The sequence below is a fragment of the Fonsecaea erecta genome, assembly GCF_001651985.1.
Source record: "Fonsecaea erecta strain CBS 125763 chromosome Unknown Scaff12, whole genome shotgun sequence".
NCBI lineage: Eukaryota > Fungi > Ascomycota > Eurotiomycetes > Chaetothyriales > Herpotrichiellaceae > Fonsecaea > Fonsecaea erecta.
The window spans coordinates 983,705-1,000,460 of record NW_017387255.1 but is presented as its reverse complement, the minus strand read 5'-3'; the positions used below and the strand labels follow the sequence as shown (position 1 = coordinate 1,000,460).

General features: G+C 51.5%; 5 protein-coding genes across 5 annotated transcripts; 4 read left to right on the top strand and 1 right to left on the bottom strand.

The window, feature by feature from the left end:
* Positions 1-1,019: 1,019 nt before the first annotated feature.
* On the top strand, positions 1,020-2,590 carry AYL99_10925 (hypothetical protein; the record flags this gene model as incomplete). The annotated part of the gene is made up of 2 exons (XM_018842431.1): positions 1,020-2,306; positions 2,360-2,590. The coding sequence occupies 2 exons, from the start codon at positions 1,020-1,022 to the stop codon at positions 2,588-2,590; spliced, it is 1,518 nt and encodes a 505-aa protein (XP_018688592.1).
* Positions 2,591-4,993: 2,403 nt separating this feature from the next.
* AYL99_10924 (hypothetical protein) lies at positions 4,994-5,859 on the top strand (the record flags this gene model as incomplete). The annotated part of the gene is made up of 4 exons (XM_018842430.1): positions 4,994-5,135; positions 5,228-5,428; positions 5,632-5,757; positions 5,807-5,859. 4 exons carry the CDS (start codon positions 4,994-4,996, stop codon positions 5,857-5,859), a joined length of 522 nt encoding a protein of 173 aa, XP_018688591.1.
* A 1,935-nt stretch (positions 5,860-7,794) lies between these two features.
* Positions 7,795-9,780, top strand: AYL99_10923 (hypothetical protein; the record flags this gene model as incomplete). Its single annotated transcript, XM_018842429.1, has 5 exons — positions 7,795-7,857; positions 7,934-8,373; positions 8,430-9,334; positions 9,386-9,725; positions 9,774-9,780. The coding sequence occupies 5 exons, from the start codon at positions 7,795-7,797 to the stop codon at positions 9,778-9,780; spliced, it is 1,755 nt and encodes a 584-aa protein (XP_018688590.1).
* Positions 9,781-10,796: 1,016 nt separating this feature from the next.
* On the top strand, positions 10,797-12,311 carry AYL99_10922 (hypothetical protein; the record flags this gene model as incomplete). Its single annotated transcript, XM_018842428.1, has 1 exon — positions 10,797-12,311. The coding sequence occupies one exon, from the start codon at positions 10,797-10,799 to the stop codon at positions 12,309-12,311; it is 1,515 nt and encodes a 504-aa protein (XP_018688589.1).
* Positions 12,312-13,817: 1,506 nt separating this feature from the next.
* Positions 13,818-16,205, bottom strand: AYL99_10921 (6-phosphofructokinase; the record flags this gene model as incomplete). Its single annotated transcript, XM_018842427.1, has 1 exon — positions 13,818-16,205. The coding sequence occupies one exon, from the start codon at positions 16,203-16,205 to the stop codon at positions 13,818-13,820; it is 2,388 nt and encodes a 795-aa protein (XP_018688588.1).
* Positions 16,206-16,756: the final 551 nt, after the last annotated feature.

The window sequence follows — 16,756 nt, the reverse complement described above, 5'->3', positions numbered from 1 at the left end:
TCTGTGGATGATAAGGGTGGCCGCCACTGTGGTTGATTTTTGCCCACAACGGCGGCGGGTTAGATTCGAGTTTTGGCTGTTAGAGGATAAGGTGATGGATGGATGGATTGCTGCAATCGCCAGGTGACTAGGGTAAACACGGAGAGAAAGACAGACATGGTGCATTGACACGTGCTTGCGAGCTTGGAGAAGGAGAAAAAAAGGTTGCTTTGGGGGGTCGTCGACGGGAGAGTCAGGCCCAGCCTGTAGTGACAATCCTGGGTGCTTCTTAGGTCTTTTACGAAGCCTGACTCGATAATGAACCAAGAGCCTGACCGAATGCCTGAGGCTGATTGCGAATGCGCGACGGCCACCTGCCCCCCCCTCTCCAAGGTGTCGAGTTACAGCGCCTCGTTCAGTGAAAAAGGGTCCCTCCGCAGCCTTATTTCAGGCTAAAGCCTTGTCCAGTTCCTAGCCTCCTCCCCCTCTACTATCTCATTTGCACACCTACTGCAGCATCCCCTCTCCGTTCGAATTCCTCTCACCCTCCCACCTTTTTTCTCTTCCTCTTTTCCCTACCAGAAACTGTTTGACTCTTATCGGTCACTTCACCCGGCGCAAATTCATCACATTTTTCACAACTCACCCCTGAAAAGAACCTCTTTCGCGCGAATTCTACTTCTCCATTTCCCTTTTTCCATCCTTCCTTCACCCACCGTCTTCTTGGCGCCCTCGCCACATTTTTTTGCAAGCTCGTATCTGATCCGAGCTTTGTCGGTCGCGGTACTGTCCATCTGCTGGAAATTTATCGAGGCATTCATCGATTTCATTGTCGCGCTCGACTGTGTCCGCCGTCGATCTCTGTCTTTGTCCGTCAGAAGATGTTCCACGCCGATTGAAACGCCACGGTGACCCGAGTCCCGGAAGCCTCGTCCCCTCGCGCCTTGTTGCCACGCCTCGTCGGTTGACTCGCTCAACTCCGCTTCTCAACCTCTCCAAGCTCACCCACCGAGAGTCACTCGGCAATTTTCCCATCCATCATGGCTACCGATGCAAACATCAATATCACCTCTGCGTCTCTGCGTGGAAGCCCGTCCGATCGCATTATCAAACCACGTCCCCGGAAGGACTCTTTACAGTCGATTTCGGGTTCAGATACTCACCCAGGGCGCGTAGTGAAGCCTCGTGCGCGCAAATCGCCAGGTTCTGGAGCTAAGAGGTCCGAACCAGCGAAGCGCAAATTTATCTGCTCGTTCTCCCACTACGGCTGCGACGTCGCTTTGAGCTCCAAGAACGAGTGGAAGCGGCATGTCTCCATTCAGCACCTTCAGCTGGGATTCTATCGCTGTGACGTCGGCTCATGCAACCCCGACCTGAACACCAATGTTCCCAATCACAAGCGAGTCTACAATGACTTCAACCGTAAGGATCTTTTCACCCAGCATCATCGACGCATGCACAAGCCAGAGACTGGCCCAGGCTCAGGCCCCATTGTACCCGGTAACGCCGGCGACAAGGACTGGAGAGCCTTCGAAGATAGCCTTGAAGAGGTCCGCAATCGCTGCTGGATGGAGAAGAGAAAACCTCCGCAGCGTAGTACCTGCGGCTTCTGTGGCAGGGTCTTTGAAGGCGACGGCAGTTGGAATGAGCGTATGGAGCACGTCGGAGGCCATTTCTCCCGTGACATTGTCGAAGCCAAGGAAGAACGAGAAGACGAAGATTTGACCAACTGGGCCCTTCAAGAGGGGATCATCAAAGACGCGGGTAATGGTCGCCATGTTCTTGTCGATCAGCCTCCCACCATCAGCGATAGACCTTACTCGTCCAGGGACCGGGATGTCGCCATGACGGACGCTCCGAGCTCCGATGGCCTCTCCCGCGATCCTGAACATTCCCCTTCGCTAAGTGCCTCGTCCCGAAGGCCAGAATCAGAAAGCAACTATCCCAAGCTCGATAGCCCCCGCGAAGCTCGACGACTAAGCAATACTATGAGCCCCAACGGAACACCTCGCGCCCCTTCCGTGCCATTGCTCCAGCCCGCACCTGGAAGCTCAGCTGCTGGACAAGCAATCGCTCCTGCGCTTGCAGCCGCCGCCCTTGGATCTGCCACAGTACCTGATTCGCCCGAGAGCAAGCTCCAACCTCCTCCAACACCCCCCGAACGACGTGGTTATAATCTCGCACCCCCCCCGCTGCAAGGAGCAAAAGGGGCCTCCGGCACTGTTGCTCAAGGTGATTCGGGGAGTGGGGATCGACTAGAAGATCTTATCAATCAGCTGATCAGACCCAAGCCTCCCAAGACGCATCGCCGCCTTACGTGGAAATGTGTGAGTCCGGCAATCATGAGCCCTTAGGCACTTGTACTAATCAAATTTGGCAGGATTGTAATTTGGAAATGTCGGTTGACATTGACGACGCAGACCGACAAGCCATTGAAAGCCTCCAAGACATCAGCATCATCTGCAGCAAAACATCGAATCCGTATCTGAAGGTCGCAAAGACTGGAAAGTATCACGTGGTTGCGTGCGACGAGCTTGCTGGATACATTTGGAAAAACTCGAAGCAGTCAGTCGAGCAACACAACCGTCCCAGCGAAGTCCCTGTCAGCTAGCGGAATATCCTTGCAGGCGCCTTTTTATTCGATACGGAATGGGACTCTATGCTGATATAGAAAACATGGGAAGCAAGATACGTTCTGTCGAGAGTTTACCAATTGCTGGACCACTCCTTGCGCAGGTCCCTTGACGTTTTCAGCATTGATTCCTCCTCCATAGGCGTCAACAACACGTCTTGTTCTACACAAAACACTGACATGTTGCACATTGAGGATCGGTTTATTGATGTGCAATTGGTCACGGGACTGAGATGGGCGCAGAGAGAATCGCCTCAAGGCTTTCCAACGCGAATATTACATACAGGTTTTATGTCTCTGGCACGAACTGGCGGAACAGTATGGATCTCTTTCTTTTGTGCACTTTGAGCAAAACAAGCTTACTAAGAGTGCCGGTACCCAGGATCACTTTCACTTCGTTTCCATATCCCAGGAGACCTGCTGAGCGTGCGTACTATCTTGCCACCAAGACACGAATGAATTGTTACGTTGCTTCAGATCCTGGTAAAGCATTTACCGTCTGTGATCGGCGAATGACTGTCGCCATCTTCTTTTGTGCCCTTCTGAGCCCTGACAAACCTCTTTGCGAGTCAACCTTATGATCCTCGTTCCATACAGCTCGGTTTCCATGACACAAACCACGAGCACCGGTGACGACGGGGGCGGCCGAGTATGTCGAAGTTGCTCCGATTTGGTGTTATGACGGATCTGGAGTTTGCAATGATAAGTTCAGTAGCCAGCTATTGAACTCCTCGAGCTATTCCATTCTGTTTCTGGCAAGGAGGAAGTGATATTTTGTGTGTTGTGCGAGGCAGGTGTAAGTGAAGATACGTAGACGACGAGCTGGGCTGAGAAACATCCTCATACATTATACTCGAGTATTAGCTGACTTTTCAAGATATAGCTATGGTATAAATTACATGGTAGAGGGCAGCTATTTTTCAAACTTGGCGAAATACATACCATCAGTAAAATGTCAGCCCTTGACCCTATAAACAACTATAGTGGGAACTCGCTACATTGCTGTCAATAACGACCAGCCAGACACCATAACAATCTCCTAAAGCGGCTCGATAAGCAGTGGATGCGAATGGCGAGGAGGGGTACGTATCGCCGCTCGACTTGCTCCAAGAGTCTGTCTCTCCCCGGGAAGTGTCGCCGCTTCACTCTCATAGGGCATTCTACAGTCCAAGCACAAAGCGTCAGAAAACCACCTGGTCAAATAACTCGCCGCAGAAGCATGACAGACTCCCAATACGTTCAAATGGAGACTAGAAAAACAACCGAACGGGGGCGGTAGACGTGCATTGGACGGGCCTGCGACTCGGGTGATGGGGAGAAGCCCAGGTCCCTTTTTCCATCTCGAGCTTTTCTAGCCACACGCTCAACCACGTTCCTTGTTCCTCCAAGATGCCACTCGGCATCCTCATACCTTTGCAACCCACTCATTATTCTGCCATTGCCTCTCCGGACAAATCGCAGTCAACAGATGCCACCATGCCCACAAGCACCCAGCAGCTCCCAGGCTGCGGACGAAGACTCCCTTCCGCAAAATGGCCTGCTCGAGCTCATTTCTCCCTCAGGAGATATCTTATCCCTCCCGATTTGCCATCTGAAGCCTCTTCCCAAATCTCACTTCTGAATAATGGCTCCAAATGAGACTTTCCTTTGTCTGCAAATATTCAGCGCAACACGCAACCCTGCACAGCGTCTCCTCCAGGCGGCACTCATCCTGAGCTAATCGAATTTAGCTACCTATGTGGTCGATCCCTATTCCGACTGGCAGTTGACCTGATCCAGCTCTGAGAACAGAACCTTTGCTCGGGACTGGCAGTTCAAGGCCCTGTCAGTGGGACCGGACCGGCGGCAATGTCCAGCCAGTCCAACTTCCTCGACACCACTGACTGGCCCCTACAAAAATCACCTCGACAGGATAGTATAACGTCGTTGGACTCCCCTTCAGATACTGCCAGTGTACATTTCCCAAATTTCAACCTGCCGCCCACCCCAGCGCTCTCAGGTCATGGTGATAGAAGTCGACAGTCAAGCTGTTCTTCAGAACAGATAGTTTACGTCCCGTTGAACAAGCCGGTCAATATGTATGTCCTCCTCCAACACTCGACCCATCAATGTGCGCCCTCCTTTACCCGTGCCTCTCTTTACTCTTATTGTGAAGCATTTGCTGACATATTTGTATCTTATCGATCAGCTCCTTCAGCAAGGGCAGCAAATTGTTCAAGATAAGATATTTGCAAATTCAACTTCGCAGAGATGTGACAGGTCACCTCAAGCAGATCGAGCTTAGTGACCCGGCTGGCCTCCAAACCACCTTTATGCACTCCTGTTAGTTGAACCTACCCTGCAAAGACTCAGTGCTGATAGTGGTTAGTCCCTGGCACAAAGATGCCCATTCCTCATCTCGAGACTCCCGTGACATCAAGCACCAGCCACATCTCCCGGGTATCATTTCTCGAGGAACAGAACGTGCGGATGGCGTCAACTTTGTTCCAAGCGCAGCCTTCGTATACATTCGAGACATGGGAGGGTACGTTGACACTTTTGGCTTCTTTTCGCGCCGTCTTGACTAGCTTGGTCAGAGTTCGAGTTGAATTGGGATGATTGCTGACCACTAATCAGACTGCATACGTTTTCAGGAAGCGCTGCTCAGCCAGACTGTTATCTTCACTGCGGGTATTGCAGAGGCAAAATCCAAAGGGAGAGGCGAAGAATGTATCAGCCAGAACCTGCGCATTCTCCGTTCGCGGACGGGGAGGCAGGTCATTCTCTTCTTTGCTAATTCACAGCGAAAAGAAAAGAAGCGGTACATCACTATTCCCCGTGAGTTAGCACCGAGCAGCCACTAAGTTGGAAGGGCCACCGGCACTGATGATCGCCTGCCTGATGAAGAGGACAAGTCAATTGACCATTGTGGTCATGGTTGATTGCCCACCCTCGATTCTGTCAGAGCCCTTGGAATTCTGCGAACCCAATTTTTGGGGCGCTCTACTTTATGATTGTTAAGTAGACTGACCAGTGGACAGTTGACTGCATCGATCAGATTGAACAGAGCAAAAAATCAGGCCGTCCGATGACTATTTCGTTACGACCGAATTTCGACTTGTTGACGCAGTTGAAGGCGCTCCACATTACCTTCCTTGATGATAACGGTATGAAGTTCTGTCTGTCCTTCCGTAACCTGACTAATGGCTCTTCTAGACCAAAAGAAGTTCTTCGGCCTGCTATGCCATGGTGTAGGCTTCCAGGGATGATAAGAGCGCCATCTAGACATGATGATGCACGAATTTACGTTATGAGAGAGTACGAGCGATCACGAAGATACCCGGTAATTACCTATACTTTGGGACGATTCGCTGTCCCAGCTGGATTATATAGATTGACATTGGCACCAACAACATGAAGACGTTGACAATAATACGGCGAGCATGGAAGTAGGAGTTTTGATTTAAAGGCTGAAGGCTTTGAAGGTTGTCCTACACCACGAGCGCTCGTACTACTACTGATATGGTGCCATTTTTAAATCAGAGACCTGGTGGGTAGCGTGGTAGACGAGTGGGTTTCCAAGTGTAAGCTGAGACCTGCGCTGATGGTAAGCTTCGGGCTGTTTTTCTGTCGACAAAGAGGGAGTCTGGCCTACTACCGCTACTCTTTTGCCAGGATGGAATCGGTGATCTTTGATGATTTGGATGTAAGCCAAACACTTTGCACTTACCGAGTCTCGAAACAGACAAGACGTGTAGTCTCTTATGCTTATTTGTACGGAGAAGACGGGGGACTCTACCGAGTACACGGAGAAGCAAATGTAGGACTACTGTCACCTTTCACGGAGCTTTCCCTTTTCGATATGCCTATGTCTGGTGCCTTATGGTTGTTGATAGATAAAAGGTGGACCTGCATCCCCAACACTGCATGCTTTTGTACCATTGGTGGTCCTTTGATAGAGCGGCTATCTCGTTTTCACTGTGTTCTCCTCGCTCGCTTTGCGCCAGGCTATAACATTGCTTTAGAACTTGGCTCGATGGACAACGGACCGGGGTGGATTAGACTCCGATTCTCCTAAAGCAGAACCTATTTGTCGACAAACGGAGGCGAGAAGTTCGGCGTGGGGGTTGGGACTAGTTCTGGGTTAATGGGTCGCGCAATTCCACTGAAAAAGGCGGGTTGGGAGAGGTGCATGATGCTGAGACTGGACAGTGTCAGGAGAGAGAGGATGGATTGTATTTTGGTGACCAAAGAAGAGAGGAGTCAGTGGAGGGGTCATGGCATCTGACGATCGAGTGACTCTAGGCCGTCGACCCCGGCTTGACCACATCCCACGTGCGTGAGGCTGTGGACGCTGAATGGGCCACAGTGCGGACGTCCAGATTGCGGCCCGTGATAGCACCTCGCCAAGGGTCCCCAAGGGTCAAAGGACCCAGAGCTACTGTCGACTCGCTCATCTTCTCGCTGTACGGCCTCTCCACCAATGCTCACCCCTCCAGCCATCTCCCCTTCACCAGTCACTTCCAGCTCTTATGGGATGATAGGATCTAGGTAGGGCTGCCTCCAAGCCTTCGGCAGAGACAATGCCGGCGGCCATGGGCTGCTGGTGCGTGGTAGCAACTTCGGATCTCTTTGGTGGCAGCCATCGATAATCCCTCTCCCCAGCAAGCTAGTGACTGATGGATTGAGCAAGTGGACATCACCTGGGCGTGGTAACTAGGGGAAGAGAGCTGTTTCTGTCTCCTGCATAAAGCATGGAGTGTTTCGTGTGTTCTGTGGTTCCACGCCCTGCACATTGCCCAATCTGAGAAGCACGTGAGGGAGAAAATTCACATCCCAGTACTACGAGTACAACTACTTACACGGGGCGTCCTAGGCTTCCCTGGCACACTAACTGGTGCCCATTTTGCTTGAGGTACTTCATATCCGGGTCCTCCTTGTTAGCAGTCAGAAGAAACTTCAGATATCCGTCTGCGCCATCCTTCTGGCAAATCCCTAACGGCTTCCCATTCCTTCCCTCCCCAAACAATCTTCCCTCTTAACCTTCTCATACTGCAACGGTGACCTCTTATAAACACGGATTTGCTGCTGCTAACCGTTCATACGGTCCTCGAATCATCTTCTGCGCCATGGACGGTTGACCCTCCCTCTTGACCCCCCGCTTTTAGCCCCATTCTGCTGCTAGAGCAAAGAAAAGCCTCACAATGGGACGCTGGCGTGGACGTCTCTATGCGACCGATCGCGCAAGAGACTTTGATCATGAGCGAGTACGTCTCACTTTGGCAAGGCCATGCGTTGACTTTGTGTGGAGAGGTATAGCCTGACATTTTCTTCGCCTTCTAGGACCGCCATGTCCGTGTACGCCAGATCTACGAGACCATCGACCGACAGCCTTTTCAATGGATTGTGGTCCTCGTGGCAGGAGTTGGCTTCTTGCTCGATGGTTTCTCCCTCTTTGCCGGAAACATCGCCCTTCCAATGATCTCCTATGTCTACTGGAATCAAGAAGTCTCGACCTACCGGTTGACCTGTATCAACATCGTCACCCTCGCCGGGACACTCATCGGTCAAGCGACATTTGGCTTCCTCGCCGATAAAAAAGGCCGAAAGACGATGTACGGTATTGAGTTGCTCCTGCTCATCGGTTCAACCTTGGGTGTGGTCATGAGCTCCGAAGGCTACAACGGAAGCATGAGCGTCTACGGTTGGTTAATCTGGTGGAGGCTCATGGTCGGAATAGGCGTGGGAGCGGATTATCCGCTCAGCGCAGTCATAACTGCAGAGTCAGTCGCCTTATCATTTTTACACCACAGCTTCAAGTCCAGCTGACATCTCTTAGGTTTGCCCCCACCAAACACCGAGCACGGATGATGGCTGGCGTCTTCTTCATGCAGCCACTTGGACAGATCATGGGCAATCTTATCTCACTGATCGTGGTCGCCATCTCCCGCCACTCGAAGAGGGACAATCTCCAGCGCTCCGTAGATATTATGTGGAGGTGGATTATTGGCATTGGCGTTGTACCAGGAGTGATCGCTCTCCTCTTCCGTTTCGCTATCCCGGAAACCCCGAGATTCCTGCTCGATATTGAGGACGACCCTGTCAAGGCTGAGTTTGACGCAACCCAGCTGTTCGGGGAAACATCCACGAACAACGAGCTGGAGATTGGGATGTGGTGCGATTCTCTCGAAGAGTCAAACCTATCACATCGGTCACTCGATGAACGTTCGGACGCCAGACCCTCGTTTGCTGTGACTCCGGCGCCTCTGGCCACCTTGAATTCATCCTGGAAGATTTCCAAGGCAGACATCAAGCAGTATTTCTGGACCGAAGGCAATTGGCGTACCTTGATGGCTGTATCAGTGTGCTGGCTTCTGTTGGACTTTGGATACTATGGCATTGGCCTTTCGAACCCCCAGTTTCTCGCGAAAACCTGGGGCAGTCTGCACATTGCCAGTGCCCAGCCCATCTGGAAAACAAACGATGACCCTAATACCGATATCTACGATATGTTCATGAAGACCTCGGTACAAGCACTTGTCGTCTTGAATATTGGAAGCTTTGCTGGAGGAATTCTGTGGATTCTTTCGGCGCCTCGGCTGAACAGGGTGTCTCTGCAAAAATACGGTTTCTTGGCTCTCGCGGCATTGTTTATTGCCTTGGGCACTGAATTCATTGTGGTCCAGCAAGAAGGGGCTTTGGCAATAACGCTGTACGTGATTGGACAATTCCTCTTCAATTTCGGTAAGCTACGCACAACGTCATCCCCAGCGCTGTGGCTGACGCTTTGAACAGGCCCGAACTCAACAACATACATCATCCCCGCCGAGCTGTTCCCGACTCGTTATCGATGTACTTGCCACGGTATTGCAGCGGCCTCTGGGAAACTCGGATCTATTTTGGTGCAGGTGTTCTCTTTTTACTATAAGTTTGGCTCCTCCTCACCTGGTGACAACCAAACGAAACGCTACGGCACGATTCTCGTAGTCTTCAGCGCATGTATGATTCTGGGGGCGGTGGTTACACATTTCTTCATCCCTGAGGTACAAGAAAAAGCAAAACGGGGCTCGATTTGGTCTGGAAGGAGTAAAACACTGGAAGAACTTGCACTCGGCCGCTGGGGAGAACACAGTGAGTCAGTGATTCGTTCCCGCCCCACGAGGAGTATTGATGGGCTATGAAGTTATTGACGTTGTTAATATTTTGTCTGTGTACAAATTGTGTGCCATGGCAATATTGGAGTTTGACGAGGTAATACGTGGTGACGTGCGGGTTTCACTATGCGACAGGACAACCTTGCATGAGGCATCTCGGGAAGCAAGCGAAGCAACTTTGGAAAGCAGCGTGCTCAATTGAGGAGCAGAGTGAATGTATTATATGTAGAAAATTATAGCATAGAAGAGAACGATATGGTCTAGATGAAAGATTCTTCTCTACAAATGCTTCCGCCTCTACTACAAACCCCTTACTCTCCCGGGCGGAGCGCATTTAGTCGAGGCAGTTGTCCCATCCATTCCTGCCTTTGGGATCTCTCTATTCTCGAGTTCCCGGGTTGTCCTTTAGCATCTCAGAAAATTTCTGAGTGAGCATTCTTGTGAAATGCAGAGACTGGTTCTCGAGGGACATTGCCAACCCCTAACGGAATGGGCTGTGGAGTTGATGGATAGCCGCTCATCAGGCCTCCTACCCAGTATGCTACTGCGTCAGCCGCATTCCGGGTTTGATGGGTCCGCACAGCTAACCCGTGCGAACAACGGCCATTGCCAACGACCTCTGTACACGCCTCAAAGAATACAGCTTATGACCTGCAGCCGTGTCAAATTCAGAGATGCCCAGTCTCGACTAGTATGAGGCTCGAGGAAGGCGGCTGAAGACGCACTTCCGGGTTGACAAAATTTCTCTCGTGTGATGTGTGGCAGAAAGTACCGGCCCCAAACTCTTAGACGAGGCTGTGCACGTCCCCTTGTCCGAGTTTCGTGTGAGTCACAAACAATGTCGAGATGGAACTAACTGCTGTATATCTAGAGGACCTTGTTAAGAAGAGCCGCATTCGGATTACCTTAATATCCAATTTCAACTCTTCCTTCTTTCTGTTCAAGGTGGCCTCCTAGAAGGGCTTCAATTCGCAGGACTTCGCATGCGTCGCCTACCGACAGAATATTGACGGATCTTCGGTAATTTGTGCCAATATCCCTGCTACAACGAGATGGGCGGCTCCGTCTTCAAACCCGAGGGTCTATCCACGCCACGCATGCCTCCCACAGTCTACAACTCGGTTCTCTCCCGCGCCGAGGAGCTCCTCCGGGTACACTTCAAGCTCGTGGGCCATGCGATCGAAGCCCCTGCCAAGTCCTCTTACGGAGATATCGACATCCTCGTGGCAGAGCCTTTCGTTCGAAATGTGACTGCTGGGCGTGAAGTTGGGCATTTCCTGGCAAATCTTCTGGGGGCCGAGAAATGGAAGAAAATGAGCGGTACATCCGCGTATCATTTTGCGCTGAAGTGGCCAGAGGAATTCGAAGATCTGCTCATGACCGAGGAACGAACGGTGCAAGTCCCTGGCGACAATGAACATCGTCCAAGAGAAGCCGGTGCGCAATTATCTGAACAGGAGGAGCAAGAGACAGCCTTTAAGGGAGACAAAGCCGACACCAACAACGTCGCTGCCAGTGTAGCTGCTACATCGCCCACTACAGTTGATAGTTGCACGGTCTCATCCTTACCCATGCGCCTTGGATCTACTCAAAAACATATCCAACTCGACGTCAGCATCATGCCTACCTCCGAATACTTCCGCTGGCACAGTTTCCTCCAAGCACACGGCGATCTCTGGCAAATGCTTGGAGGAGTCCTCCGGCGGTTCGGCATTACCCCTACCACAAGGGGACTATTTTTGCGGATAAAAGAAGTGGAAATGCATAACAAGGAGCAAGCGAGAGTCCTCATGAGCAATGACCCAGCTACGGTCCTGGAATTCTTGGGATTGGATAGAGAAAGGTATTGGCAAATGTTTGGGAGTTGGGAGGAATTAATGGACTACGTGGCAAGTTGCAGGTTTCATGACCCGGCACGCTGGAAAGATTGGCCCAAACATGACCAGAGATCAGAAGGTGAAACTAAAGAAGAAATTGACACAACGGCCGTGCTTCTGAAAGCAAATGACCGTCAGCGCGCCGCCAAACGACCGCTTTTCGCGTACTGGATCAAAGAATATCTTCCTGCTCACATCGACGAGCCACCAGGCAAGTCTGCACTCCTGACGAGGGAAGACGTCGTCGAAGACGCCAAGAATTATTTTGGTGTCGAATTTGCGAACAGGTTTGAAGCAAGGAAGAAGAAAATGGTCCGCCAGATCAAGGTGGACAAGTTGTGGGCTGATATAAGGAAGAGCTTGCCCGTGGAAGGGCCAGAGATTGGGTATGTCATGAAAGGGATGAAGAGAGAAATTGTGGGACATCGCGAAGAGCAACCGGCGGAGCTGGAAAAGCTTGAAGGGTCAGACGAAGTGAGGATGGCATATGAAGCAGGCAGATTTGATGATGTCCTGAAATGGGCAACGCTCAACTGGAACGAGCTTGGTCAGAGGCAGAAGAGGCTGGACCTGGAAATGAGCCGGGTCCATCTTTTGGAGAAACTCAATAGCGGTGGGCAGCAGAGGAAGGGGAATGGTAGGAAGATAGCACAGCAGGAAGCGTTATCTCCTTCATCTGCGCCTACATAGCATAGCCAATACCGTCAGGGTTGATTACCGCAAGGTCAACTCTTTTGCTATGTGTGACCGGGGAGGGCCAGGTACAACTACAGGTTGTTAGAGAAGTTGTTTGGCATCGTGTTCGATAGTAAAGTTTCTTTCCTCCGCCACAGAATGAGATGTGATAACAGGAACTTAACGTAAAAGGAAAACGGAAGTGGTTCTGAGGTGAAACATATCATGATATGGTCCGATGACATCTTGTAGCTATGTCGTCATTTGCCCGTGTGTTCTTTCTCTTCCAAAAGTACATTATTCTCTGACGCCGGTTGTGACTCGTATCTCTCGAAAGTTCTTATGCCGATTCCCCTGCCTCCAGCGGCAATGTCGATGTAGTAATTCATCCACGCTCACCAAAAAAGATGGCGAGTATTGTCCACGTGTGCGTTTAAAAACCACCTCATCTGTTTCTCTTCTTCTTTTTTTTTTGGTACATTCGAACTATGTCACAATAGGGTGAGCCGCTATGCCTTGGTTGTAAAGTCTGTCTCCGTCGGCAGTAGCCCCCCGTCTGCGGCCTTCTCACATGTGCAGCTTCCCGAACTCCTCTGGCCACACGCACATGTGGCGCCCGCGGGAGTGGCATTTTCAGTGGCAGCCCGGTCACAGGTACATTGGCCGGCAGGGCGGGCTCCTATGGATCAGAGAAAGCAGAATATATTAGTTCCCTTGTTGATGCGACAGATGCGAATTACGAACGCGGGTGATGGAGGGCAGACATACTGCATGAGCATCGAGGTCCCTGCAAGGTGTTCTCTTGATCCTTCTTTTCGCAGGTGCAGTGCATAGCGGAGGTTTTGCCGCACGAGCAGGTAGCCTTCTGAGCACAAACGCATTCGGCACTGCGGCCACAGCACGAGGTTGGTTTGACCATGGTTGTAAATCGGGGGTTTTATTTGTTGCGTTCGACAGGTTGTATGCTGGTTCACAGAAGCCGTTGCTACTGGATAGCAGGATGAACAGTCGCAGTCGCTGAGACAGGTGTACAGGTGATAGCTGTTCGAAACTCTTTCAGACCGCAGGTGGTCTTAGAGGGGTTTATATCTCTCGATGAATGACGTACCAAGACCAGGGATGACAATCGCTTGAGTAATGATTGGTGGGCCTTGCCCTTCGTGGGGCTATGTCAACCATTCACGGTCATTCCATTTGCAAAGCACGCCTTCGGTTTATCCATTTTCACGCATATCAAGCGAGACGCAGTGGGTGGTATGATCTTCCCGGTGATGGCCCATTCAGACGACCTACGGTAGAGTCCGTAAATAGCGTGGATACCGTGTCCCTTACCCAACTCGCCAAATCTTGCAATGTAAATATGGGTCATCTATTGATATTGTCTTAGCAGAGGCTCGCCACCGCCAGCCTCCTCGCGCAGGTACCAATCCATCAATCTAGCCCCCCGGAACCACCCATCTGTAGACCGCACTCATTCCCAGAAGACGTATGCTTTTGACGACCTCTCTTTGCTCCTTCCCATTAGACCTGCTTCGACAAAGTACGTTTCAGAGTCTCACCAGACAACGGCTTCCCACACTCCTCACAGCAGTCCGATAGCTTAGGTCGCCCACTGAGGATATCCACCGTCTCCTTCATAGATAGCCAGAATTCATCCCGAGGTCTTCTATCCACCCAATCGGTTCCTGTGGCCTCGAGTCCTGTTGCGCCCCCCATCGGGGTGAAGACAACTTCAGATCCTTGAATACCAATAACTGCTGCCGACAACGGATCATTTGCGATCCAGTCCCTTGACTTGCCGGTGAATCGGTCTTCGATATGCTGCATACACTTGATAGCCATTCGGAGGGCACGGATTCGATCCATAGGCGAAGGCTTGCCACCCTGCTGATAATGGCCAGGTACGGCTGCTCGAGATTCGAACCGACCTCGAGCTTCCTCTTTGATCATATCGGCAATGACTTGTGTCGTGTATGTGGTGCTAGCCCTCTCATTTCGAAGAATGATTTTACCTGCTCTCGATGCCCCTTGATCATTCTTGAAGTTCTCGCGCAGGAACTCGATGTCCCTGGCAATCATGTGAATATTGATCCCCTCTTCGGGGATGTATACCGCAAGTGCACCAACCGAGAGGCCTGCCATCGTGGCCAGATAGCCCGATCGGCCGCCTTGAGTCTCTATGACGAATACCCGCCGTCTCGAAGACGAAGCAGATTGCCGAATGGCGTCGCAGAATTGGATCAGTGTATTCAAGCATGTGTCGCTGCCGATGGAATATTCAGTACCTGGGACGTTGTTTGACACGGTCGCCGGCAGCACAACCAGAGGGATCTTGAAGACGTCATATTGGTCTCGTGCCTTTCTCAACTCACTTGCTGCCGTAAAAGCTTCAAACCCGCCAATGAGAAACAGTGCGTCAAATTTGTACAGCTCGAAACATTCTGCGGTTTTCTTCATATCCGCGCTTGGTAGACCACGGTTGGTGCCAATCTCAGAGCCACCCTCGTTAACCCAAGGGTCCACATCGAGCCACTTGCACTCACGGACGGACCCAAGCGGCTTGTCGTCATGGTGGCGTTGTAGACCTGGGAAGCCATTGTGTATCGCGATCGGAGTATGGCCTCGGGTCAAACAGTATGCAACAGCAGCGCGGGTTGCTGGGTTCATACCCCCGGCCGGAGCTCCGACGTGGATGATTGCGATTCTCAGCCTCTTCTCTTTAGGGAGGCGTAGGGCAGGGTGGTCAGTGGAAGTAGTGATAATATAACTGTTGTAATACTCCTTGAATTCGACGTCTCGAAGTTGCATGGCCTTGTCAAAGTCTTTAGCCGCGATAGCAGTACTGACCGACTTGGTCAAGGCCACTGTTTCCATCAGATTGGACCGCTCAATCTTGTTCTCTCGGATAGTTATGACCGGACTGGGTGTGTCTGGTGTAGCATCTAGAACAGCTTTCACCGCTTCCACGCCTTGTAGTGTCGACAGCCAACGGTCATAGAAACATGCATGGCCACCTCGTTGTGTGTGTCCAAGAACGGTGACGCGTGTGTCTAGCTTGAGCTTTTGGGTTAGAAGATCTTTGACTTGATTCGCGGTGATCCTGTTTAATTCCCGGTCGTGCGCACCCTCTGCAATGATCACAATTGACCTTCTCTTGCCTCTCCGTCTGTGAGTAGCGATGATATCACACATCTGATCTTCCCAACCGACACGGGGAGGTTTCTCTGGAATGAACACGTAGTCGGCCCCTGTGGCTATAGAAGCCATAAGTGCCAGCCAGCCACAATGGCGGCCCATGACTTCGATAACAAACCCGCGTTGATGGGAAGCGGCGGTGTCGAAAACGTCGTCGACCGCTGAGCAGATCCGCTCGAGTGAGGAGTAACATCCAATGGTGGCATCGGTGCCAGACATGTCGTTGTCAATGGAGCCAACTAGACCAACAATATTCAGGTGCTGGTAGGGATCAACTTCTCCCTGGGTCAGCTCCCCAGTTTCCACCAGCTCTTTGAGAAGACTCGGCCATTCTGCTCTGAATTTGTCAGCGCCAGTTAAGCTACCGTCACCACCGCAGATGACCAGGGCATCAATGCCTCGCTCGACCATATTCTTGGCAGCTTTCAAACGACCCCATCTCTCCATAAACGGCATGCACCTTGCAGTGCCAATGAGCGTTCCCCCTCGAGACAAGTATCCTCTCACATCTTCCCAGTGCATCTCTTTGATTAGATCTCCACCTTGGACCAACCCTTCGTAGCCTTCATAGATCGCATAGGACTCGCAGCCCATGTGAATAGACATTCGAACAACAGCTCGCACAGCACCGTTCATGCCAGGGGAGTCGCCTCCGCTGGTCATAACACCAATTCTGCGCTTCCTAGGAGGAGCTGGCACACCGGTGGCGGCCATTCTGCAGGCGATCGTAGGCAGTCAACACGATAGACTGGATGGTTGGGGTTCCAGACAGGGCTCGCGGGGGTCCGGTGAAAATTGATTGAGAGTTGCTTGAGGGAGGGGCAGAGTCACTTTAGGGTGCGGTTAAATGGGCTTGAGGAGGAAAAAGAAACTCGAGGGAATAAGGAAATCGTAGAGGTAATGATGAATTTGGAGATAATGCAGGAGTCTATCAGTAGATAGCACACGAAGTCTGTTGTGCCGAGCAGCAACTACAGCTGAGGTCGCAGAACGTCATTCGTGTATCACCAATGTTGCGCAGGCAAAACTAAGTCGGGCGGTGGGTGCCCGCAACGCCTAGCGCCCAAGGCTTCAGAAACCCCCACCGTGGCCGGATGAGCCGATAGGTTTTGAGGCATCGTCCTGGCGACGATAGTGGGGGGCAGAAGAAATGTTAGGTAAGGCCAGTCGCGCCCCAACTTTTCTCTAGGCTCCCTCAGGGTTTTGGACTTCCTTTTATTACAGCGACCCTGGGTTCACCATGCAGGATTTTCACCAATCAAACC